The 27492-nt window shown below is 42.4% G+C and overlaps 1 protein-coding gene across 7 annotated transcripts in view; it reads right to left on the bottom strand.

Annotated features, from left to right (window-relative positions):
* The window catches only part of EHBP1 (EH domain binding protein 1), a 547128-nt gene extending 520071 nt beyond the window's left edge, over window positions 1–27057 (bottom strand). For 4 of the 7 annotated variants that reach the window (XM_089671985.1, XM_089671988.1, XM_089671986.1 and 1 more), the window contains exons 1-2: window positions 26807–27057; window positions 25512–25898 (exon numbers count right to left, since the gene is read on the bottom strand). In XM_089671985.1, coding sequence (XP_089528111.1) covers window positions 25512–25615 — 104 coding nt within the window. In that variant the 5' untranslated portion in view covers window positions 25616–25898; window positions 26807–27057. The remainder of the gene's footprint in view (window positions 1–25511; window positions 25899–26806) is intronic. The other 3 variants (XM_089671987.1, XM_089671991.1, XM_089671992.1) reach the window with 1 other exon arrangement.
* Between the last annotated feature and the right edge of the window lie 435 nt (window positions 27058–27492).

Raw genomic sequence — 27492 nt, 5'->3', positions numbered from 1 at the left:
GGTCAGCAAAGCTGGAGGTTACTACTGAACGAGGGATAAGAAGATCTGGGGTACAACTGAACAGGGGATCTGCTGAACGAGAGTACTAATGAGCTAGCGATCTACTGAACAGATGTACCAATGACCTGGGGATCTGCTGAACAAGTTTACTAATGAGCTGAGGATCTGCTGAACAGGTGAACAAATTATTATTATTATTATACAGTATTTATAAAGCGCCAATAGTTCGCTCAGCGCTGTACATTACAGAGGGGAACAGAACATGTGACAGAACAATACCAATACAATGCAAAACATGAGGGGATCGAGGGCCCTGCTCTTTCGAGCTTACAATCTAGGAGATGAGCTGAGGACCTGCTGATTGGGGGTACTACTGAACTGGGGTTCTACTGGGCCCCTTTAAAACAAAAACAAAATCACCACACACAGGGCTTTTGCCAAGCTTCCTTAAAGGTTCAAAAAAGCATCACAGAAACATCACAAAAGTGAAATGATGCACATTTTCTTGGTCGCAGCAAGAATATACACAAATGCATGTCAACTTAACTGTGTCAGAAGAACATTTATGTCTAAGAGCTACATCTATGACAAAATCCAGCATTAGCAGTACTTAGTCCATATATAAATTAAATCCAATTATCGGCTCAGGATATTCAGTGTATTAGAGTAAACCTCAAGTGGTTGTAAAGGTAAAAGGTTTTTTACCTTAATGTATTATCTGCAATTTGGTAAAAAAAACCTTTTAAATAGTATCTCCTCCCTGTGCCCCCCCCCCTCCTAACAACCCACATGAGCCCAATCTTGAACAGGTGCTGTGCACGTCTGTAGTGGCTCTTTCCTCCTCTCCTCGCTCTAACAGGCTCGGCTAAATGCAGCTGGAGTCATTGGCTCCTCCTGCTGTCAGTCAAAGCCCGGAAGAAGAGAGTGGTTGGGGCAAGCTGGGCAGTGAGTCTGAATAGATGCAAATGGCCTGGCTTGGGATCGAACACACACCAGTGACCCCATAGGAAGCAGTGGGGGACCCCAGAAGAGGAGGATCAGGGCTGCTTTGTGCACAATCATTACACAGAACAGGTAAGTATGACATGTTTGTTATTTTAATGAAAAATATTTTAAACATTTACAATCACTTTAAATTAAATGCTTCCATAGTAATACAAGTCCATACATCTACTGTATATAAGCTGAAGAAACCCTATTACTTAGCCCACCCTGGACAAAGTGCCATGTTCTCTTGTAAGAACCCACAGATGTCCTCCCCACACTCCCACACCACTCCATCCCTTTTCTGTCCACTGTTTAGAGAGTTCTCTGGGTTGCTCAGAGCAAAAATAACAAAGGTAAATACATCAAGTCAAACATAAGGCCAAATTACGGTATGGATAGACTTGGTACAAATAAATACTTCTGTTATGGTTGGTTCACACTAGATACAGACCAGAGTGATTTTAATCTACATCAAAAATGCATGCACAGTGTTTTCCATGCATTCCAATGGCCCTAGTTCACACCAGTGATAGTGTTCCAGTGCAGTCAACAAAAGTAGACTATGGTGCATTTTTACTGTATGAAATGCATCTGGGCTGGGCTAAAAGGACTTTGTAGGCACATATCCATCAAGCAGATATGTAATAAATTTGTAATTCTCTTTATTACAAAAATCACATATACAAAAAGGACAAAACAGTAAAAGCCTAAAAAGTGACACCACATACTGTATATACCACAAATTGAAAATACAAGAAATTGCACCCAATACATACATTGATTGAAATCATACAGATCCTCAACAACTGTATAGACTAAATCAGGGGTGGGCAACTGTGGCCCTCCAGCTGTTGTAGAAGTACAAGTCCCATGAGGCATTGCAAAACTGACAGTTACAAGCATGCCTCCCAAAGGCAGAGGCATGATGGGACTTGTAGTTCACCAACAGCTAGAAGGTCACAGTTGCCCACCCCTGGACTAAAAGGTACCAGAATAGATCACTGATAACTGAGATGACCCTGAATGAATATAGATATAATATCTCAATTGGGAGCTAGTACGATTTCAGCTGGAGTTGGCTCTACATGTTTCGTGACTATATGTCGCTTAATCAGGAGATAAGAAGGGTGCATCTAAAACATACACTTTTCCTGGATACTTGTATCCAGCTCCCCATTGGCTAAAAACCATTAAAATAAGAAATGCTCAAGCAACAAAAACTCTCAAAAACACCCATAGAAACGTTGTGAAAACGACCAAAGACGCTATGACACTCAGCTGAAGTGTGAGTTCAGTCTTAAAGCGGTGTTCCACCCATTTTTTAAAGTGCATCTCTGTACATTGTACCTGACAAAGTAAAGCACGATTTGGATATTTTTTTTTTGTATTATAAATACCTTTAAAAACCTTTTTAAGACAGCAGTTCCGGTCCCGGCCACCTAGGCGATGACATTGTGAGGCAAATCACAAGGTCTCCTGGGACGTCGTGTCCTGTATCCCAGGAGTCCTTTGGGTTCCTAGTAGCGCAGCACTTCGAAACCGGAAATGACGAGAATGGGAGGAGTTTGGCACCATTTTACCGGAGTCCTGTGTGTGGAAGATGTGGATGCTGTGTGCTGCGGACTGCGCTGTTCTCTAAAGCTGGAATTGCAGAGTGTGTGTGTACATTGCCCTCTGTCTACTTAATTTGGGCACTTTGGTAACTATCTTTTGTCTGGGCAATCGACTTTTAATCTGCTGTGGTCACTCTTGATGGGCTAACTTTCTGCGGTTTAGTTACGGTCATGGTGACACTGGCTGTTTTCATAGATATATATAGCTATATTTCAGACACAACAAACTGGAAACGTGCTAAATTGATGTTCTCTTAAAATTAACATGCAATATTATGGTTGCGGGTCTTGCTCCGCTTCGAAACTTCACTTTCCTTCCCCATGGAGTGAATTGATGTACAGGTTGCCATAAGGGGGTGAGAACTTCCGCTGTCCCCGCCCTTGTTATGACAACCTGTAGCACACAAGTCTCGCTGAGCACTGTCAGTACTGCGCAGGCATGAGATCGAGTGGTGCATGCTGGGATAGCCAGCAGCACCAATTCCAGGAAGTAAAGACCTGCGGGCTTCAGATGCCCACAGCCATCATGGCTCCTGCCTGCTTCCGAGATCCTGGTAAAGTTTAACTTATTTTAAAGTAATTACAATGCTATTACTAATTACTCTATCCAATTGTTAATGCTAATGTAAAGGAAATTGTGGATCTGCTTTTAAAAAAAATTATTCTGGGGACAGGAGCACCGCTTTAACTAAATGAAAAATGGAGCACAGCTTCTATATACAGTATATGGCATAATTCACCACATATCCTCCACAGAACTGGGAAGTGACAACTAAAAGATAATACAAAAGTATTGGGTTGCTATAAAAGGTCCAATAAAGGTAGTTTTTTTTTTTTCTCTAAAAGCTTTAACGAAGAGGATTTGATATGGAGATCACAAACCTCAATGGAGAAACTGACAGGGCACAGGGGCTCTAAAAAAAAACATGAGTGAACACGATCAAGCAAAAGTAGGACAAGCTCTACTTTGCTTTTTCCTGTTCGGCCATTTGTCTCCTTTTCTCTATAGAGAACAATTACACCAACATAGGAAGAAGAATCTGTTACATTCACCTGTCAGAAAACGGGATTCTCTGCTGTCAGCACTGTGATTATAGGGAAGAAGTGGCATCCCAGATTTAACCTGTGCATTGTATAGCAAGCAGAGCCAAGCTAGTCCAAATTCAGTGTTTCTCATCCCTTTTTCAGTCCTGGCAAACTTTGATGTGAAAGACTGGGGTACCTAGAGATTGAGGATTTCAGAGTCCTCAGTTCCCTGACATCACATCAGAGGCCTCAGTCCCCCCCCCCTTAAATCAGAGTCACTGGCTGTTAGGATGCCAGCAGGTGCCAGCTCCTTAACCACTTCCAGTCCAGACACTTTTACCCCCTTCCTGTCCAGGCCAATTTTCAGCTTTCAGTGCTATCACACTTTGAATGACAATTGCGCGGTCATGCAACACTGTACCCATATGAATTTTTTAGCATTTTTTTGAGACAGATAAAGCTTTATTTTGGTGGTATTTATTCACCACTGGGATTTTTATTTTTTTTTTGCTATGTAAATGGAAAAGTCCACAAATTTTGAAAAAAAGTGTTTTTCCTATAACATTTTGCAAATAAATAGTATTTCATCATAAATCTTGGCCAACATTTATTCCGTTATCTTTTTAGTAAAAAAAAAACAAAAACAAATTAGTTTATAACCAAAAATTATAATTTTTAAACATTTTTTTATATTCTTATTTATGTTTTTTTTTTTTTTTTTTTAAACATACTGTGACCCTAGCAGTACAATCTCACCATAGTGACACTGTACTATTTGTGGGGGGTGATAAATTTTTTTTTTTTTTTCTCACTAATTGCTTTTACACCCATAAAGGCTGTAAAAGCAACCATTTCTCCTCTCTAGCTGCATTCTTGCAGCCATTGAGAACTACTGTGTGAGCTGTGATTGGTTACAGCTTGTCACATGGTACAAGGCTATTGTGAATAGCCTTGTACCATGTGACCTCTGTGATCATTCACAGATTTCACACGTAGTAAGAAATGATATCAGAAGTGTGTGTATAGGATTTAAGTAATTGTCATCACTACCTAAAACTTATTGATAGCTTGAAAAAAAACTGCTAGCTTGTTTACAGAGACCCTGTTGTCAGACAAGATTATTCATTCCCACATACAAATAATATTTTATGCCAATATACATTGGGGCAAAAAAGTATTTAGTCAGCCACCAATTGTGCAAGTTCTCCCACTTAAAAAGATGAGAGAGGCCTGTAATTGGCATCATAGGTAGACCTCAACTATGAGAGACAAAATGAGAAAAAAAAATCCAGACAATCACATTGGCTGATTTGGAAAGAATTTATTTGCAAATTATGGTGGAAAATAAGTATTTGGTCAATATCAAAAGTTCATCTCAATACTTTGTTATATATCCTTTGTTGGCAATGACAGAGGTCAAACGTTTCCTGTAAGTCTGCACAAGGTTGGCACACACTGTTGCTGGTATGTTGGCCCATTCCTCCATGCAGATCTCCTCTAGAGCAGTGATGTTTTGGGGCTGTCGCTGGGCAACACGGACTTTCAACTCCCTCCAAAGGTTTTCTATGGGCTTGAGATCTGGAGACTGGCTAGGCCACTCCAGGACCTTGAAATGCTTCTTACGAAGCCACTCCTTTGTTGCCCAGGCAGTATGTTTGGGATCATTGTCATGTTGGAAGACCCAGCCACGTTTCATCTTCAATGCCCTTGCTGATGGAAGGAGGTTTGCACTCAAAATCTCACGATACATGGCCCCATTCATTCTGTCCTGTACATGGATCAGTCGTCCTGGTCCCTTTGCGGAGAAACAGCCCCAAAGCATGATGTTTCCACCCCCATGCTTCACAGTAGGTATGGTGTTATTTGGATGCAACTCAGCATTCTCTCTCCTCCAAACAGGATGAGTTGTGTTTCTACCAAACAGTTCTATTTTGGTTTCATCTGACCATATGACATTCTCCCATTCCTCTTCTGGATCATCCAAATGCTCTCTAGCAAACTTCAGACGGGCTCGGACATGTACTGGCTTAAGCAGGGGGACACGTCTGGCACTGCAGGATCTGAGTCCCTGGCGGCGTAGTGTGTTACTGATGGTAGCCTTTGTTACATTGGTCCCAGCTCTCTGCAGGTCATTCACTAGGTCCCCCCGTGTGGTCCTGGGATTTTTGCTCACTGTTCTTGTGATCATTTTGACCCCACGGGGTGAGATCTTGCGTGGAGCCCCAGATCGAGAGAGATTATCAGTGGTCTTGTATGTCTTCCATTTTCTAATTATTGCTCTCACAGTTGATGTGATTGTAAGTTCCAAGGAGCAGGGCCGTCTTAACCCTCTTGTATTGAACTGTATTGTTGCTGTATTGTCTCCTGTTATATTGTAAAGCGCTGAGCAAACTGTTGGCGCTATATAAATCCTGTATAATAATAATAATAATTTGTTCACACCAAGCTGCTTGCCTATTGCAGATTCAGTCTTCCCAGCCTGGTGCAGGTCTACAATTTTGTTTCTGGTGTCCTTCGACAGCTCTTTAGTCTTCTCCATAGTGGAGTTTGGAGTGTGATTGTTTGAGGTTGTGGACAGGTGTCTTTTATACTGATAAGTTCAAACAGGTGCCATTGATACAGGTAATGAGTGCAGGACAGAGGAGCCTCTTAAAGAAGAAGTTACAGGTCTGTGAGAGGCAGAAATCTTGCTTGTTTGTAGGTGACCAAATACTTATTTTCCACCATAATTTGCAAATAAATTATTTCCAAATCAGCCAATGTGATTGTCTGGATTTGTTTTCTCATTTTGTCTCTCATAGTTGAGGTCTACCTATGATGCCAATTACAGGCCTCTCTCATCTTTTTAAGTGGGAGAACGTTTACAATTGGTGGCTGACAAAATACTTTTTTGCCCCACTGTAACATAGTTTATGCATATTGTTTACCTGTACATCTCTCCCTTGTGTAGACATGAAAAAAGACTGAGACTACTGCTGGGCACCAACATCTCGAATGTGATGTTAGCAGACCCAGCAAACTCAGATCAGTCACTCAAGTGGTGTGCTATAAAATGTATTTATTTTTTATTTATTTATTACAGGTACTTATATAGCACTGTCAATTTACGCAGCGCTTTACGTGTGTGTGTGTAATATATATATATATATATTGTACATTCACATCAGTCCCTAATCTCAAGGAGCCTACAATCTAAGGTCCCTAACTCACATACATACATATCCATACTAGGGCCAATTTAGACAGGAACCAATTACCTACCAGCATGTCTTTGGAGTGTGGGAGGAAACCGGAGTACCCGCAGGAAACCCATGCAGGCACAGGGAGAACATGCAAACTCCAGGCAGAAGGTGCCATGGTTGGGATTTGAACCAATGACCCTAGTACTGCCAGGCGGAAGTGCTAACCATTTAGCCACTGAGCTGCCTAGCATAAAATTCCCATTTGCTGCTTCCCCAACAGGTACACAAAAGGTTAAGCAGGGAGGTGTGGATAGCAGCAAAGGAGCTGGGCCAGCACAGACAGCAATCAGACAGACATACTCATAAGAGGACATAGCTATGAACTCGCAATTAGGGGGGGGGGGTGGTATGTGTGACTGGTAGAAAATCTGGAGTGGTAGAATTCCATAACAAATTCAAAGCCATATTAAGGGAATAAGAAAAAAATCATATATGGAAAGAAAAATCACTGCACATAAGCACATACAATACTGGATTTTTCTGGCTTCTACCTACATTTTTTTTTTTTAAGTTAGTGACAGGGCCTTTTTAACATAACAGCTAGGACTCCTATTATCCATCTTTAAACATCCCCAACTGAGGCCAAAGTTTTTTTTAAATCCTGCCATAAAGCTGCTGAACAATGCTTTGTAAAGGGCTGTTGTACACATTTGCTCAGTATATGCCTGGGCAAAGAAAAAAAACAAACAAAAAACAAACAAACACATGTTTAGTACATCACTACAAACAAGCACTGTTCGCTCCATTTATCTGTAACACTGAGGGCCCAATCAGACCTTAGCATCCTGGCACATTGCACTCACATACGCTGCATTAAAAGCAGAATTAAACTCAAAATGTTGAAAAAACGCTGACAGGCACTTTTTTTTACATAACAAAAGAGACCTTAGTGGTATCTTCTGTTATAAATTCTTCTCCCTGCCTGTCAGCGTTTATGTACACTGAGCCACACATGCGCAATGCTGAATAATTTACGGAACCACTCTGTGCCGTGATGAGGTGGCTCCCGTGTGCATGCATGGAGGTGACAATGACATCAGAGAGGCTGAACAGAGCAAACCCAGAAAAAAGACCTACAAAGATGAGGCTCCTGGGACCAGCTGGAGTCCTGACACCACAGCACTGGTGGGTTTCATTTGACAGTTAAGTCTGCCGTAACGTTGTAATATACAATGCACACTAGAACATTATGGCATAAACTTCCTGAGGGCCCCCCAAAAAATACTGGCGGTTAATTCTACTTTTACCCCTTCCTGCCCAGTGTCGTTAGTACAGTGTCAGTGCTATTTATTAGCACTGATCACTGTATTAGTGTCAGTGGGGATGTCAGTGGCAGTTAGTCAGTTCCCACCCAGTGTCAAAATGCCCGCCGCAGTCCTGCAGTCTCGTTATTAGTCGCTGATCGCTGCCATTACTAGAATTTAACAAAAAAAAAAATTCTGTATATATACCGCCAATTGTAGACCCTATAACTTTCACGCAAACCAATTAATGTACATTTACTGGGTTTTTTTTTTTTAGCAAAGACATGTAGCAGAATACATTTTGGCCTAAATTTATGATGAAATTAGATTTTTTTAAATTCTTTTACTGCATATGTTTTATAACAAAAAGTCAAAAATATTGTGTTTTGTTTTTCAAAATTGTCTGTCTTTTTTTGTTTATAGCGCAAACAAATAAAAAACACATAGGCGAGCAAATACCACCGAAAGAAAGCTTCATTTGTGGGGAAAAAAGGACATAAATTTCATTTGGGTGCAGCGTTGTATTACCGCGCAATTGTCAAAGTAACGCAGCGCTGTGCCGCAAAAAATGGCCTGCTCGGGAAGGGTAAATCCTCTGGAGGGCAAGTGATTAAATAAGGTAGTATTGAACTGAAAACCAACAATGAAATACTGTATATTGCAGCTTACTGATCAATAGATGTGGCATAAGTTTTCTTTTTTTTTTTTACATTTATTTCCCTGTTTTCACCTGGTAATCAAAACACACATCCGAGTGACTCCACTCTGGAGTACAGGGGGCACCTTTGGACTGCAGCATTGTCAGTCTGGGGGAAGGGGAGTGTAAGATGTACTAACAAATTTAGTACACTAACGAATAGAAGCCAAACTCCAGCTAAGACTTTTTAAGTAGTTACAGCAAACAGTTTTGTTTTTCTTTTGGAATAAAGGTTTTACATAAATAAAAGCTGACCATTTAAGCCCCCCTGTCAGTGGTGAATGATTTGTCTAACTGGTACATTTGCAGGAAAGCCTGTTCTGTTGAAAAACAGACTTACTGGCTGGATCACCAGATGAAAAAGGAAAGAAAGCCTGAAAAGGAAAATGAATGCAGCCATCACATCGAAGAATTGATAAGCTGCAATATAATAAATGCTTGCTTTTGGGTTTAATACTGTTTTAAGGAAGCTCTTCAAATAAATGGGCTGGGCTGCAGTCCACATTGCCTTAACGCATTGGGATACCACTCAATGAACCTTGCCGATAGATGTGTGTTGCCATGAGCTAGCAGAAATGGTACATACAACATTTTTTAGTGCATGAAGGAGCCCATTTAAACCTACCTTACCCTAGGTTCACAGCTAAGCGTTTTCTGCAGCGTTTTTCATTTATCCGAAATGCAGTACAGTCCATTTACCATGATTTCCTATGGGACATGTTCACATCTCCAAGTTTTCACCCAGTGTATTTTTTGGAAAGGGTCACGGACTTTTCTGTTGCTTTTCTGGTTCTATAGACTTCAATGGAAATGCTGCAGAAAGGCATGTATTGCGCTTTTGCTGCATTTTAAATCTGCCTAGCAACAAGAAAAGTTTTACAAAATAAAAAAAAAACAAAAAAACAACGCAGATGCAAAAACGTAAAACGCAATGCAGAAACAGGTCAAACACAACCTGCATAGGTGTGCATAGGTGCGAACCTAGCCTTAATGCAATGCCTGTTAAAGCTGCGTGAATGGGCCCCACAAATCTGCATAGTACATGAAACACAAGGATATGCAGTGGAGGATATAGAAGAATTGCTACCTCCCCAAAATTTTAACTTTTTTTTTTTTTTTTTTTTTTTTTAATAAAACCTTCTAGTATGCGTTTTTCTACGTTCTCTACCTGAATAACAACAGCACGATTATATTATCTGTTTAAATGCTGTGATGGTGAAGACATAATAACTAATTGACCTTTTTCATATAAGCCAATTATAATATTTGCTCTTCTGTGCTGTAGTAGCTGAGAAGTGATTCCCATAAGTAAACAGAGAGTGATTGGCAGCTTGAATAACTGTTCTGTATACATTACAACCTGCTATGTCACAGCAGGACAAATGAACAGACTCGGCATCTTAAAGCGGACCTTCACTCACATTCAAGTCATTACATAATCACAGCCCTCTTACCTCCCCATTACACATAATTTTATTTTTTCAGCATAGCATGTAACTGTTTCAGCAGGTACTTGCTCCAACTTCCTCACCTAGGGAAGGATGATGTAGCCCTCGGTCCAAAGACAAAGGCAAAACTGTGTTTCTGATGCACAAACATGATGTGCAGAACAGGAATCACTATCTGCTATACAAATGACTGGGGCTTTGCAGGTAGCTGCTGACAGCAGTGAGAGGATCCTGTGCAGAAAGGACGTATTTAAAGCTGAAGTTAAGGTGTGGATTTTTTTTTGCATACACTGGTCCAGCTTGGATGCTTCCAGGTCCCTTGCCGAGCAAGCATCCCCCTGTGTTCTCTATGCAGCAAAGCAGACGCTAACTCAGCACCATTCATACAATGTTTGGCATCAATGTACTCAATGTATGCAAAGCGTTCTCTGACTGGATAAGGTGGAGAGGCCTAATGATAATGTCACATCCTCCTTCAATCAGAGAATGTTTTGTTTTGTAAACAGAGAATGTATTGAGAAAATGCAAAGCGGTGTCTGCATAGTGCCCATGCCAAACAGGGAACCCCCTGTTCACAAAGCAGGAGGACAGCCCCTCAGCAAGTGACCTGTAATCTAGCAGCAATCACTGTAGCAGAAGTGTCTACTACAGCAATTTCCATTTTCCATGGGGATCCCACAGGTATACCATATACATACTTACATTGGACCAAAATGTAACTATGCAAAAATATGCATACCTTCCACTTTAAAAGGCCAAAGAACACCTTACCCTCCCATCAATTTCATTAAATGGGTAGAGGTGTTCTGTAGTCCACAAAGAAAGATGGAAACAGTGTGAACTGATAAGAGAGCAGCAGGAAGTTTTAAAGGAGAAGTATAGCCAAATCTCTTTTGGCAGTACTTCTATGGATCACAGTTCCTTCTGAACTCCTGTGATCTGTTTTCAGCCAACAGCAGGCTAAAGCCCGTTCTCGGCTGACTTCATAATAATTCAGAAGTACAAGTGACTAGGATTTTTAGAGGAAAATTCCACATCCATCTCATTATAGGTGTCCTTCAAATCTAAAGGGTATGTAAACCACAAACAGAATTTCTCTTGTTTGCTCCCTTTAGGTCTGTTAAACATACCGCATAATTGAAAGCATGTTGTTAAATGTATTCAGTAAGTGAAAAAATACCTGCTGATCCATCCAGAAATCTGGTGAGCTAATAACATCCCGTGCTCTCTGCCTGTACTGCACACTAGTTCTTTTTGTGGACTACAGAACACTGCCCCCCCACCCACCCATGTTATGGAGACGGGGAGGTGTTTTTTTTAGCTCAAACGCATCCTGCCCTAGGGAGACACAATGCTGCTGCTCCTTTGATATTGTGCACTGAGTGAGCATCATTACCCTAAGACAGGATGTGTGTTCCTGGCAGGATCCCCAGGTGAAAATATTTTTTTTTTAAAATAGGGGGGAAAAAAACAAAAAAAAAAAACCACAGCCACCATGCCTAAGGACTTTAGAGCACATGCACACACAGAAGCAAACCCAGCAACCATGTACCAGTAAATTGTTTCTGTGCCTCTTTTATGCCTAAATTGAACCTTTAAAATAGAACTAAAGGCTACCCTGTTGCTGCTGTGACATCATCTGCCCGCCTCTCCACCTCAGCCAATCAGATAAAGCCTTGTACTCATTCAGAAAATACAAAGCTGTGAATGGCTGAGCGGCGCGCAGCCCCTGAACAATTTCGTACCGGAGCAGGACATGAAGTCCCTGTTCTGCTGCCAGAACACAGCACTTTATACTATATGCAGTTCATACAGTACTGACAGCAGACGCATCTGTCAGTGAAGATCATAGTTTGTTTGGACCAGCTTGATCCAAACAAACTATTTTAAAGTGACAGAAAGCTGGAATTAGGCTTTAGACGGCATTCACGTACAATTCACCGCTCCACACGATTCACCGCTCCAGCAGCTCTGCGTTGCCAGTTGCGTTAGGGTGAAGAGTGGTGCACAATTCAGCGCATCACACAGCTTCCTGTCTTTATTTTTTTTTAGTGTTTAGAATGTGCTGTGCTACCTTACATTGTAGTGTGATTTGGCAGGGTGATCTGTGATAAAATGCAGCATGTCTGCATTTAAGCGCAATGTTAGCCTGCACTGCAGTGGGAATAAAACAATTTCCTATGTATCCCTGTGGTGGCAGACATTTTACCATGCAGTAAAACTGCATATAGCGCAAATTCACCCTTAGCCCTGATTCACATATATGCGGCCATGCAGGCTGCGTTTTGCGTGGGCACGAGAGCCCATTCATTTGAACGGACTCCCGTGTCACGCAGGGAAGAAGTCTTCTTCTGAAAACGCAACCTGCACAGGAACCTTGGTTCCCAGTACGGTTGCGTTTTCCAGTGCCGGCGGTGTGTCATTAGAACTGATGGCACCCGCCCGTGGGTCCGCAGTCCTCTGTGCAGGTGGTGCGGCTGCACGGATTTTTGTGCGGATCCACAGCGGCACCTCCCGCACATATGTGAACCAAGCCTTAAATCTGAACTCCAGGTATAGATTTATTGCCTAGGACCCAGAAGACAGTGGTGGTCACTGTAGTGACGGTGACTACTACAGTGATTCTCCGCTTCCGCAGCAGATCCACAGGTTCAGCATAGGCATACTTACAGTGATCCCAGCTGGACCAATGCAACAATACAATTTTAGCCATAAATGGAATCCGCTTTAACACTGTTAATGTGTTTTAGAGGAGACATACATTTCTGAAAGAGTATTTGCATTTAATAATAAAGTGATAGTCAATGTACCCAAAATGCAGCATGTAGGACAGACTTTTCACATGCATAGCACACAATGCCCTGTGACACATGCATGCTAGCCTGCATGCCAAGATTCATGATGATTCTGGGATGAACGAGCCATTCCTTTTTCCCTGCACACTGCTGAGTAAGGCCCCATGTACACGGGACGTTTCTGAACGATGGAAACTGACTGCTGGAAAAAGTAGGATAAAAAACATCTGTTTAGCATAATGCGTTTATGTGCGTTTAGAAGTGTTTTTCAAAAATAAGCACAGGAGAACCTCCCAAATGCCCAGAATACACTGAAAAGTGGTAAATTATTAACTATTTCAGACAGTTTCAGAGAAACACAGAGAGTAGAAGCAGAGACAGTAGTATGTGTTGAGATAATTAGGTGTGAGTTGCTCATTAACATTTCTTTTGTATCCAAGGGTGGGAAGGTGTCTGCTGGAATGAGAGATGAAGGTCACCTGGCAGGGGGTTTTCATGAGGAATTTGAGGTGTGAATGTTCATTAACATATCTTTTGTTTCCAAGGGTGGGAGAGGTCTGAGGTGTGACTTGGTCATTACAATGTGTGACAAGCTTGGTAGGAACATCCTGCATTCAGTGTTTTGTCCATCTGAGCACCTTGAAAACTTTGCATGCATTTTTCATGATGAAAAAAGGCTCTGGACAGCATTGGGAACTGGAAGAGTTAAAAAAAATTTCAGATGCTTATAAATGCAATTTGATGCATTTACAAGCGTTTTGTGTTTGAAACGCTGATAAAATCGACGTCTGAACGCAAGTTTGTTGTATTCAAAAAAACAACTGTAAACTCAACTGCCTGTAAACGAAGATGTGTACATGGACACAGGAAAACATTAGGGAGAGTTCAGGGACGGCTGAAAAAACCGCTGAACAGTTCCTAAACGTGAGTTTATCAGTTGCAGTGTACATGAGCCCTAACTGGGAAAGGAAAAATCTGCTGGTTTGTGTGGCTTCAATGTAAGTGTGAGACTCTACAGCAGAAGGCTGCATCAAGCGGAGAGCTCTACATACTACAGAATTATTCAAAACAGAGTCACATAATGAATGTAGCATTTCATTATACAGTGAATCTGGACACACTGACTCACAAGTGAAATGTTACTTCGTCTAATCTAATGCATGTCAGCGCAGGCTTTCAAAATTGTTTAACAGAACTTTATTGACAATGGTCTTCATATACTGTACAAGTGTCCAGACAGTGCCTGGACCAGAACTTTCCGTTCACCAGTTATCCTTAAGGTGGACCTAGTATCAGGCAAATTTTTGAATATTAAAGTCAAACTCCAGGATAAGTAAATATTGTCTAAGCCTAGATTCACATTCTTCCGGTTTCCAATGGTCGCGTTTGCAAGGGAACCGCAGACCATTAATTTCTAGCCCATTAAAAATAATGGGCTGCTGTACCTATGCAAAACACAGGGAAAAGGTCCCTGCACCTTTTCCAAAAATGCAGACGCAGGGAAACTGCAGAGTGTTGTGTAGTTCCCGTATTAAGCCCTTTGCACCGGCATTTCCCGGCCCTTTAAGAGGTTTCAGAAGCCAGGAGGCGGGGCAGGGTTTTAGGGTCATGTGACCGCCGTGATTCGCTGTAACATGATCAGAAAAGGGGAGATCGGGACCGTTCTGTGAGTCACGGACATATGTACTGGGAGAGCGCAGAGCGCACGCTCTCAGCATATATGTATTTTCAAATTGTACGCAAATATGCGGCTGCTCAGCATCAAGGCCCAGACACCGAGAGGCCACATATTTGTGTGCACTTGGTGTGTAGGGGTTAATGGCACCCAACTCATCTGCTCGCTGTGGGAAAGCATGTGATTTACATGCCTTCCTGCACCCACTCAGATGGGAACCTAGGGGTTGATGTACTAAAACTGGAGAGTGCAAAATCTACAGTAGTGCAGCTCTGCATAGAAGCCAATGAGCCTCCAGTGTTTTGGAGGTTTTTTGACAAAGCTTAATTCAACACGCTGAAGTTAGAAGCTGACTGGCGACCATGCACAGACAACTGCACCAGATTTTGCACTCACCAGGTTTAGTAAATCAACCCCCTAGCTTAACCCCTTGACGCCGACATGACACAAATATGCGGCCTCACGGAACTGGGCTTTTTTCCGTGGGGCTGCATATTTGCATACCTGTTTTTGTGCTGGGAGCACGCCACTCGGCGCGTTTCCAGCACAGAGACCACGGTGTCACTGAGAGCCCAGGGTCCCGTTCTAACGATTGGGACCTGGGACTCCCGATTCCAGGTCACATGATCGCTGTGATAGCCATTTCAGTCACTGTACAATAAATGTTGTACAATAAATGATAAAAAAAATGTTTGTATAAAAAAAATAAATAAATAAATAAAAAAAGGGGAAGATAAATATTAAAACATAAAAGAAAAAATAAACAAAAATTCCTAGATCAAGGTTTGATCTAGTTCAGTGCCAGGGTTAGTGTTTGGGTCAAGGTCAGGGTTAAAGGTCAGGATTTTAAAAAAACATTAGTGTCAGTTTGTATTAATGTCAGTGTGTTTTAGGTAAAAAAAAAAAAAAAAGACAAAAAAAATGCGCACTATTGTTTCTGGGCTGTACTATGGGTACAAACAACAAATAACATACACATATATTGTATCGCTGCGATTGTCAAGAGCTGGAGAATTTATTTTGGGTTGTTCTATGGTTGTAGGTTATTGTCGTTACAAGAAACACACAGCTAAATAAATTTACCACCAAATGAAAGCCCAATTTCTCTTAAAAAAATCAAGGTATAATTCACCTGGATGTACAAAGTAGTTGTGGTGATATGTACAGTTTTACTATCACATGTCAACGTCGCAGAATTGTGCTTTGGCATTTAGATTTGTTTTACCCTTAGGCGTGAAGGGGTTAATAACAACAGGCATTTCTTCCTGATCTCACAGGAGGCGGTCAGGTATTCTCTGGGTCAACTATACCTGTGGCTGTTACCTATTAATGTTAAAGTGGAACTGCACTGTATCTGAGCGCTAAAAAACAAATTTAATTCATGTTTAATATTCAAAGCAAACTCACCAATCTATCCATGGTTTATTTTGCTGATAAAAACACCTACTAGCATTTCTGGCCATGGCCATCTTGCGTAAGAGCAGATGATTCATATAGCACTTACTTCCTGGAATCCATCTACCCTTAGCTCAGACATGCAGGTAGGAGGATGGGTTTAGCTGGGAAAATCCTTTCTCCCCTCCTGAAGACTCCTGGGATGTATGACATCATTTTGTCACTGCTACTGCTACAAGGTAACAACTGGGTTGGAAAAGGAATTTGGTGAACGCAAAGTGGATTTATTTTCTTTGTGGCTACAGGAGAACTTCACTCGGTTATTAAAAAAATCAAAAAGTCTGCAGCTAAAAATGCTGTAACTGCTGACTTTTAACAAACAGGTACTTACCAGTCCACAGATTCCAGCACTGTCTTCCCTGCAACTATTTCTTTGCTGGGCTTCAGATCCCCAGCACAGCCATCTTGGATGGCTCCCCACTGCACATGCACGAGGCATGGTCCTGCCACCTCATGGGAAGTGGCAATCAGCTCTCTGCTCTGACCCTCCAGCATTCATTGGAGTGCCGGCTGTGTAGGGGGTGGGAGCAACTGGTTCAGCCTCCCAGCGGATAACTGAGAGGATGAGCCAGCTGTCGGCCTGGCATCTGGGTACATACCAACTTTAAAGTTGGGATCTTTACTAAGCCTGGACTGGCTGAGTGACATCAGAAACACTGGAGTGCTGAACAGAGTGAACTCCTGTGATCCATAGGAGAAGCATGGCCAAAAGAGCTTTGGTCCTACTTCTCCCCTAAAGTTTATTTCCACTTTTGTGGTCAAATTTGAGAAAATATTTCCTACCCTTTTGATGCTTCCTAAGAGAAGGTGTCATGGTTAACTGCAAGTATCTGAACAAGTTCAGAGTGAGTTTGTCCCAACAGGAAAGTTACGGACAGGTTTAGTTTCCTCTCATTAACATATCATGGAGAAGTCCACCTTCTAAATCTTTAACCCTTTGTTATTTATTTATTACAGGTACTTATATAGTGCCATCAATTTTACACAGCACTTTACATACATATTGTACATTCACATCAGTTCCTAACCCTCAAGGGGCGTACAATCCAAGGTCCCTAACTCACATTCATACATACACATACTAGGGCCAATTTAGACAGGATCCAATTAACCTACCAGCATGTCTTTGGAGTCTGGGAGGAAACCGGAGTATTGGGAGGAAACCGGAGTATCGGGAGGAAACCCATGCAGGCAGGTGGTGCCGTGGTTGGGATTCGAACCAATGACCCTAGTACTGCCAGGCAGAAGTGCTAACCATTTAGCCACTGTTCTGCCCTATGTTATAGTGTTCAACTCTAGTATACAACTGATAATGGTATCTGCTAGCACAGCACAGCCAAGGTTAGGTATGGCACACACAGTTCCCTGACACCGTCAAAAAAGAGAACTAAGCAGGATTTTTCAATGCTAGAGTTATAAGAAAAGGGCATCTAAAAGGGTAAGCAGAACATTTAATCATAAAGTAGGTGATATCCTAAATTTGGCAGCAAAAGTGGAAATACACTGGAAGAAAATCAGCAGTGGCAGCCTACACGGCTCTACCAGTACAGATTTTCTTTTGCAGGCTCCTTCAGACCTCCCGTGACACCTGACACAAAAGAAAACCACAGACATGCTGTAACACAGCCCCAATGCTGACACAAGACCTAACTTAATCAATTCCGGAACCAAACTGCAGCAGGGCAATTTCAGATGTTCTAAAAATTCTGTACAACACTGCACTTTGTTGGCATTACCTCGAGATCAATGCACCACTGAAAGCTAATGGCTTCATGTAAAATGCCAAATAGTCTACAGGCCCGTTAAAGCCCGTTAAAGAGTCAACTGAGGTGAGCAGATCTCATATATACGTTCTACTTAATGGAGCCTTATGAATGAATGGTCAGCATCTCCCCAATGTAAAACAAGGCCTTCAAAAAATGGACACTTTCACTTATTGATCTGTATAGAAAGATTTGTTCGGCTGCAACATTATAGTCCTGTAATGACCCAAGCAGCTCAATAAACACAGAAATGCATACTTGTCAGCTGTTTCCCCCCCTTTGATGGTACAGTTACCAAAAGGTCAGGATTTGTCATCAGAAATGTCCAAGCTTGTCAAATCTTCAAGCAGATATCCAAAGACACCATTAAAGTAGAAGTATAGCCAAAGCTTTTTTGACTATACCTCTATGGATTACAGGAGTGCAGATCATTCTGAACTCTTGTGACCAGTTTTCAGCCGACAGTGAGCTAAAGTCTGTTGTCGGCTGACGTTACTCAGCCAATCCAGGCTGTGAAAACATCCCAACCATACGGTTAGAATCCACCCTGAAGCCTGGACCGGCACCTAGCTCAGCCCCTTAGCCATCCACCAGCAGCTCCTTCTTCCTACACCTGGAGGAGCAGAGCAGAGAGCCAGAGACTGACAGTCACAGAGTGGGAGAATTGAGTGATCAGTGCTGTTTGATCAGTCAGTTCTCACTGTAGAGCTAGCAGGGAAACACATGCAGCATCAGATCAATGCTGCATCCACCTAGGTGAGTATAATTGGTTTTTTTTTTTTCTCAGAAAGCCTGGCAAGAAAGGCTAGGTTCACACTTGTGCAGCCTGTGTTCTGAGTAGGCAGGCAATTCATTTCAGCGGGCTGCCCTAACTAGAGAAAGATTTCCTTGACTTGCTTCAAATTGCACTGCACCAAGCCACATGGTTCCACAGTACCATGTAATTTGGCGCACACAAAAACACACCACATTTGTCATTGCGTGGAGTGCCATTAAGAATTAATGGCATCCCCACGCATCTGCTGCTAAAGAGCAATGCAGTGTGCCTGCAGGTTGGGAATGTACACAATTTTTTTAGCATTCCCGACCTGCAATAATGTGAACCTAGTCTTAATAAAGAAAATAAAATGTACAGTTACATGTAACTATTTTAAATAATTCATTTTGTAATCCTGTGTACAAGACTCTGCTGCAGTACACATATGCTGAACAGGAGCACCCAGAGAGGAATGACCTCATCATTATGCTGCTGCAGCTTTATAGTCCAATAGAAATTCTTGAACTGTGTTTTAAACAGTGTTCTTGGTTAAAGCCCAACTCCGGGAAACTTGAAAATTCTCCTTTGCAATGGGGCTGCGCTTGCACTTCCAAAGGTTAACCACTTGTTTAGGTCTAGGAGGCATACAATAGCAGATTTAAATACTCGATCCACCATGCTGTTAGACCAGTCCCTGAAGTCCCTGAAGTGTCTTCTCCCCGTGCTCCAGCAGCCTAAGGTCCTGACATCATCAAGACTGATGCAGGGTCCATAGCTCTACATTGGACACGATGTTACAATGGAATCGATTTACTCAAGCTGGAGAGAGCAAAATCTGGTGCAGCCCTGTATAGAAACCAATCAGCTTCCATTTTTTTTTTTGTCAAGGCTTAATTGTACAAGATGAAGTTAGAAGCTGATTGGCTAGCATGCACAACTGCACCAGATTTTGAACTCTTCAGTTTTAGTAAATCAACCCCCAAGGAACAGTCTGCCAGGTTAGCAGAAAATCAGGAAAAGTCAAATTGCTTTTGCTCTCCACTAGAATACATGAGCAGTCAACCTCCACAGTGCAGGCACAGCTCCACTGCAAGGGAGAATTTTCACATTTCCAATCGTTGACCATTAATGGAGAAATAGAGCCAAAGCTCTTTTGGCCCTACTTCTACTATGGGTCACAGAAGTTAGTTCTGCTCTCCTGTGACCCATATTAAGCTGATAGCAGGCTAAAGTCTGCTGTTGGCGAATGTCACTGAACTTGTCCAGGCTCTAGGGAGATCCCGACTTTAAAGTGGAGAACCACCTAGATTCCTGATCAGTAGCTGGCTAATCCTCTCACCATGCCATCTAGAGCCTGGGCAAGCCATTCCCTCCCTTTCCACAGCCCAGTGCTCCAGTCAGCACGGAAGGGGCAGAATAGAGAGTCTGTGACTGATAGTTACCGGCTCTCTGCTCACCAAAGAACTGATCAATCATTGGTCTTTGATTGCTCAGTTCTCGGTATTAGAGGTGGCAAGGGACAGATTGATGCGCCATCCACCTAAGTGAGTATGAATTTTTTTTTTAATTCCCAGATTTGTCTTTTAACCTTTGCTACTGCTGCAAAGGAGGTCAAGTATCTGGCTGTTCTTTCCGGCAGGAGTGTCTGGATTACAAATCCTTTGACAGATAAAAAGCAAATGTGGGGACTGGTTTAACTGTATATGTAGCAGTTTGCCTGGGTTCAGCTTTATATCATTCAAAATTTTTTATGATGGACTATTAAATTACAATAGGCAACTACCACAAAAATACCCTTGCAGTGCCATCACCCCCACCCCACCCCACCTCAAAGGGGGTTAAATGCTTGTTAGGGCTAAGGGTAGAGGAGCAAGGCGTGCTTCTTTCTTTATATCCTTCTCAGGGAATAAAATGTTTCCAGGTCTGGGTGTATTTCAATCCCCCCCCCCCCATCAAAAATCAAATACATGAGTAAATAAGTCAGTGAAAGAGGTGCGGCTTACGGCCCAGCAAACTCCATTCACCACCAGAGCTGTCATTCTGTATGTATTGCAAGTGAGGGCTAGAACATGCATTAGCAGACCAAACAGAAGTGGGTCCTTGCAGTCAGGGATGTGCATTATGCACTGACCTGCTTAGATGATCCTATTCACCTTAGAGTTGAACACAGCCTTTCCTGCAAGGGCTAAATCTGGCACACTAAGCTGTGTCTCTGACATGATTATTCATCCATCCGAATGACATCACTTTGTGTTCTATTCAGCTAAGAAAATGTGATATGAACATGGAATAATGGACTACATATTGAAATTGGTGCTGATGACACTCAATAAAATAAAACCAGACAGGCTATGGTGAGCTATCCATCATTCGCATTGGGTGCTGAGGTCCGTACACCATGAATCCACCATTTGTTTATGCGGCTGGAGCTGTTAAGTGTTGCGTGTAGATGGATCCGCTGGCCCACACGCCTGTCAAATTAAGTTGAGGGGCTGTGTCCATATAATTGCAATGTTCCCTTAGACTTACATTGGCTGCCTGCACGCAACACCCTATAACTCCAATCACATAACCAAGAGGACAATTCACAGTGTATGGTCCTCACTGCCCTTGTTAATAAGGCCCTAGAGTTCACCACAAAACTGGTTTTTACATAGGCAGGGAAAACAACAGTGATTCAGTATGTGTATAACCACCTATCCCCAAACCCCTCAAAAAGTCACACTTTCTCCCCAGAAAGCAATAGTATTATAACCTTTTTGAAATTACCTAAACAAATTCAAATAAATGAATATAATAAAATTCAAAATGAAATCAAAAAAAGTCCAATGCAAAGTGTCCCAAAAAAATGTCCCACTACAAACAAAAATAGTGTCCAAAAAATTGTCCAAATATCCAAATTTGTTCATCCAGTAGGAAGAAATTCCCTTTCATCCCGTAGTACCTCAAAAAAAACAAATTCAAAAATCTAGTGCATTACCTTTATAAATAATATATTCACTCCGTGCAAAAACAAAAACACAAAAAACACAAAATTGTGCAATAACTATATATGTATCTCTTCCGTGCACATATGAGTAAACTGTGACCACTCTGTGAACACTGCAACACTGTGTATCCACCAACACCAATAGTATTAAATACTATTACCCTTTGTATCCATATACCAGCATCCAAATGAGATCTTCTAAAATGCTCCAAAGAAATTATTCCAAGGTCCTCAAAAGACAAGAAGGGTCTCAAGGCTCATATTCAAGGTGTAATAAAAAAATTTAATAGCAACTTACATTAAAATTTCATTATTCCGGCTTCCAACATGCTTCCTGTGTGAGTTCTATCAAACAAATGCGATATACCATGTGTTGACAACCCACAAAATGGCCGCGGCGACACTTCCGGTCTGCGTGCGTGCGTCACGACGTCACACCCTTAACGTCACACCCTTCAGATGAAGTCCGGAAGTGACGAAACGCGTTAAGGGTGTGACGTCGTGACGCACGCACGCAGACCGGAAGTGTCGCCGCGGCCATTTTGTGGGTTGTCAACACATGGTATATCGCATTTGTTTGATAGAACTCACACAGGAAGCATGTTGGAAGCCGGAATAATGAAATTTTAATGTAAGTTGCTATTAAATTTTTTTATTACACCTTGAATATGAGCCTTGAGACCCTTCTTGTCTTTTGAGGACCTTGGAATAATTTCTTTGGAGCATTTTAGAAGATCTCATTTGGATGCTGGTATATGGATACAAAGGGTAATAGTATTTAATACTATTGGTGTTGGTGGATACACAGTGTTGCAGTGTTCACAGAGTGGTCACAGTTTACTCATATGTGCACGGAAGAGATACATATATAGTTATTGCACAATTTTGTGTTTTTTGTGTTTTTGTTTTTGCACGGAGTGAATATATTATTTATAAAGGTAATGCACTAGATTTTTGAATTTGTTTTTTTTGAGGTACTACGGGATGAAAGGGAATTTCTTCCTACTGGATGAACAAATTTGGATATTTGGACAATTTTTTGGACACTATTTTTGTTTGTAGTGGGACATTTTTTTGGGACACTTTGCATTGGACTTTTAGGGAAAACAACAGGTTTATTTCACCCCCCTCCTCATTTTCTCTTCACGTTTCTCTTCACTGCTGTGCTGTTAAGCTGCTAGAACAAATAAAATACCAAATACCCAATACTTCCACGTATGAAGGAATTGACTCCATCCACTCATGTGACAGTGCTAGTGCTTGGTGATTAGTCCATCACTGTCATATGGGGGCAGGGAGAAGTTCTCAACCATGTATAAGCTCTAACTAGAGTGACTTACACAGGGTTTCCTCACTTCCAGTGGCTGAATGGAGGAATGGGGGAGCCAAAGATGGGAAGTAATACCAGGAACCAAGAAAAAGGATATTAAATCTGAACTCCGGGATACACGTAAATTTGTCTCAACAGTTTCTATTACATATGTAAATAAGAAAGCAGTGATACCTCTAACCGTTTGTCTAATTGCACAGCATTCCTATTGTATAAATTGGGAATACATGCATAGAATTCTGTGCATGAAGTCGTACAGATGTCTTCCAATTCACACCTGATGTCAGACTTACATCCAACTTTGAAATCGTGTGAATTCAAGTGAAGTCACACAATTTCAAATTCGGATTCAGTGTGACCGAAGACTTAGGGCCAGACACCTGGAGAAGGGATCAATGGAGCATTACATCCACCCACTGTGTGGCACTGCTTTGGTGCTACAGAAGAGATTGTACATGACTACTGGCCAGGGAAATAGCGGCCACCAGACATATGGACTTTCCCAAACAAAAACCACTTTACAAGAGAGCGAATGTAAGGGCAAAAAAAAAAAAAAAAAAAAAAAAAAAAAACTTTGGCCATACTTCTCTTTGAAAACAATAGTTCCATTAAAATCCAAAAAACAAGGGGTTTATCTCTTATCTCAGGACAGCATGCAGAAAAGCTGAATATCATACAGCTTCTTATCCATAACTATATACCATATGGCTCTCAAGACACATACTACATGTCAATGACCAAAAAAATAAATAAACATCATGCTGTCCACCTGTTATTCCAGCACACTTACCAGCTTTCAACTGCATAGTTTTCATCTTTAACAACAAATAGGAAACCACATGTACTGGACACCACAAGCACCATGTCAGCAAACAAAATAAACTTAACTGTATACATTAGCAGGTGATCAAAAGTACATACTACATTCATCTGTCAAAACAAGCCAACTTCACAACATGCCAGCTTCACAACATGCCAGCTTCATGTTTTGACTATCACAATAGTCCACGTTGCCTTTTCCCAATATAATACAAACAACTACTGAGAACTGAACCACATATTTATAGTTATTAATTCATTTTAGAATAGATTATTATAGATCAGTTCAAGGATCAAGAACAATGTGCCAAGAGCAGTAACCCATAGCAACTAATATCTTTCGCTATCTGTAGTAGACTGAAATCTGATTGGTTGCTGTGGTTCATGCGCATCATTTCATGTATAACACTTCCAGTGCATTTTCCATTATACACCAAGGGCTCATTTAGAGCCCAGTTACACCAGTGCACCACATTTCAAATGCAGTGCGTTTGCCCATACAGGATTGCATGGTATAGCAGTACCTTGTGATCAGGTTGTGATTTTTTTTTTTTTAAATAGTGCATTCACTATTTTTGGTGTGATCCAGTGCAATTTCAGCCTATTCATATGAATGGGCTAAAATCACATGGATTGCATGTGAATCACACAACAACGCCCAGCGCGTTCCTGTGCTATTTATGGTGTGAACTGGCCCTTACACCAGATGAAAAAAAATGTTTTTTTAAACACAGTATGAAGGCATATGAAAGAAAAATATGTATTTTAATGAGCTTAGTTTACACCATTGAGGTGCATTCATGTGCGATTAAAAAAGTACAGCTTGCTGCATTTTTTTTGCATGTAAACGCATATGAACGCACACAAAGATGTGTAAATATAATTCAGTAAGTGTTCATGTACACCGCAATCCCCATCTTCAGTGTGCAGTTCCACATGTGCATATACATGCACTTGTGGTGCGTTTTTTGTTGCATTTGCCATGAATTTTTATGCTTCATGTTTTTTAACCGAGTTGCATTTACATGCATTTGAGCTGTGTTCATTGGTTTTTTTTTTGTAAATGCACATGAAAGTACCACAATGGTGTAAAATAGGCTCACTGGAATATATTAATTTTTCTTGCACATGTATTTGTACTGCGGCACCAAATGCAGTCAAATGTGTTTTTAAACACAGTATGAACACATATGCAAGAAAAATAAATGTGTTTTAAATTAGTTTACATCCCTGAGGAGCTTTCATATGTGTTCTAAAAAAGGACAGCATGCCTTTAAAACACACATGAACACATGTAAATGCAGCAAACATCATAAATAACGCCTAGAAAAGCAAATGCAACAAAAATACACTGCAAACACATTACAAATGCTTGTAAAGGTGTACTCAGGACTGCACATTGATTGTGGGGGGGCTGTGGTGTAAACAAGCCTTTAGGATTCATTCATTCATTGAATATACTAGGGAAGAAAATGCGGGCAGGCAATAAAAGAAGTGAAAATCAGGTGTGCTAGAGGGTATCACACAACAGTCAGTGGTGTCAGATGGGAATGACTGACAGCTCAATGGGCTGGGAATTTTCTGTACTTCCTCACACAGCTTGTAATTTAAGACTAGCGTGTGTTTACAGACAGCTATGCAAATACAAAACGTTACACGGCGGTCACTGACCATTTCTTAGTACATTCCACCATCAGCTCCTGGTAAGATGCCACAAACTGAAACTTAGAGGCATGTTTGCCCACACGCTGCAGCCTCTTCCATACTGAAGCCATGATCAAAGGTCAGACCAGATCAGCCGGGGGTAGGGGAGGGAAAGGCGTCTTTTCTGTATTATTCCGAGCAGCCTTACAAGGTGGCGTGCGTAGCAGGGCAGAGGGTGCCAAATGCAGGCTGTTGTCCAGACGCACTCATCAGAGACACCAGCGGCTGATCCCACTTCACAAGGCAGACAGCCAGCTCAGGAGACTCCTGCATGGCTGAGGGAGAGGAAGTCCCCGATGCATGGAAAGTCAGCCCTCCTCCCAGGCGAAATGACGTGGAATCCGTAGAGCTAGACTGGTACAGACAAAGGAGGAAGCAGGAGAGAGAAAGCTGTTAATATTTGACATCATGGAGCAATGTCTTCCCTAAGCAGAGCTGTCAGAGATCCCACTTACAGGAAGGTCTATGTATACTACAGGAGGAGGGAGGGTGATCAGCACACCTACTCACAACACACACAGGTCATGTGCATGGGTAAAAGGTGATGGGAATGTGGGTGACGGCTCAACGCCCCACCCCCAATGACACAGATCAGGGAAAGTGTTCCAACATTGGGGAGGCAATCCCTCATTTGTATTATAGATCATCACCCCACCAGCATAATTATACCTTGGCCAGGCAGCTGACACAAGGGAGGCAGGGAGGATAATGGTGAACCGCCTGGCCACAAGACCTACGCTGCCACCCAAAACATTGGCCATGTCTATGATTCACAAGTCCCCTTACTCACTGCCCCTCCCCCTGTCACTACAAGCTGTCATCATCCGCTCACCGTTAACCCATGCTTGGCCTTGCAACCTCTGACAGATCCCCCACCACCTGCAATATGGCAGGCAGCAGGGAGCCATAGAGGAAACAAAATAAACTTTAGTCAATTGACAGATTTCACAGCTTGCTATTCATTTATAAACACACTGATCCATGTGTAATGCAGCAAGTGTCCTGATACACTGGAGGGGTTGCTGGGGGCCCCATCACTGGTTGCTCAGACCCACATGTGCCCCCCGAGCCACTGGCTGGAGATCACTGCAACATGTGGCTCCTAAGCCACTGGTTGGGGGCCCCTGCAGTGGAGTGAAGCTCCATCCAGAAGGCAGAAGAATTACTCCATAGATGAAAGTGAGATGAGGCACTGACAGCCAGGGGACAGGACAAGGATTGGGAAGGATGAGAACAACACACAGCGATCCTCTCCAGCTTACCTCCTCCTGGCCACACTGGGGCATTGAATCCCTCAGCCCTGGACGTTAGTGTGGATCCCCCATGCCAGGGATGAGCAGTCCTCAGCTCCCAGGATCCCCTCTATTCCAGGCCAAGGATATTTAGTATGCAGACAGAAAGGTGCAGCCTCCCCCCTCCCCGGCCCTGGACTCCAGTACAATCCTCGGTGATAGAACCCTCCCTGCGAGCCAGAGCCCGCTCCACCGCCGCCACCACTGCTGATCTCTACATTGGGCATCCAGCAGCATGGATACCGCACTCCTATTGGACAGCTGTCCTGCCAGTCATTAGACGGACGAATGAGCGTCCGGGTAGCAATGGGCGGGGCTAGCCGGTGCTTTAAATGGGCTCAGCTTCGGCGCTGCCCGAACAGTCAGAGAGGTGGCGGCCTTCTTATGAAGGGAAGGGGATTGGGTGGTGGGCAAGGTGACAAGACGATGTTTATGGTATGGAGGCTGCTGATTGGACGCCGGAGCTGTCAGTTACTGTATCCAGTGGGCTGTAACCCGCCTGGCTTGAGATCTGTGCGGGTCTCCGGGCTCTGAGGTTCCAGATTACCTGGATGGCATTCATAGTCATCAGGCTGGAGTCTGTAATGAGGCCGCTGAGCTGCGGCTCTGCCTCTGATCTGCTGGGACTTGTAGTGCTGAGGATAATCAGGTTCTGC

The sequence above is a fragment of the Staurois parvus genome, unplaced genomic scaffold (assembly GCF_062004578.1).
Source record: "Staurois parvus isolate SC_StPar_1 unplaced genomic scaffold, SC_StPar_1.0 ptg000117l, whole genome shotgun sequence".
Classification (NCBI taxonomy): Eukaryota; Metazoa; Chordata; class Amphibia; order Anura; family Ranidae; genus Staurois; species Staurois parvus.
The sequence above is the reverse complement of the archived record's forward strand: the minus strand, read 5'-3'. Positions and strand labels throughout refer to the sequence as shown.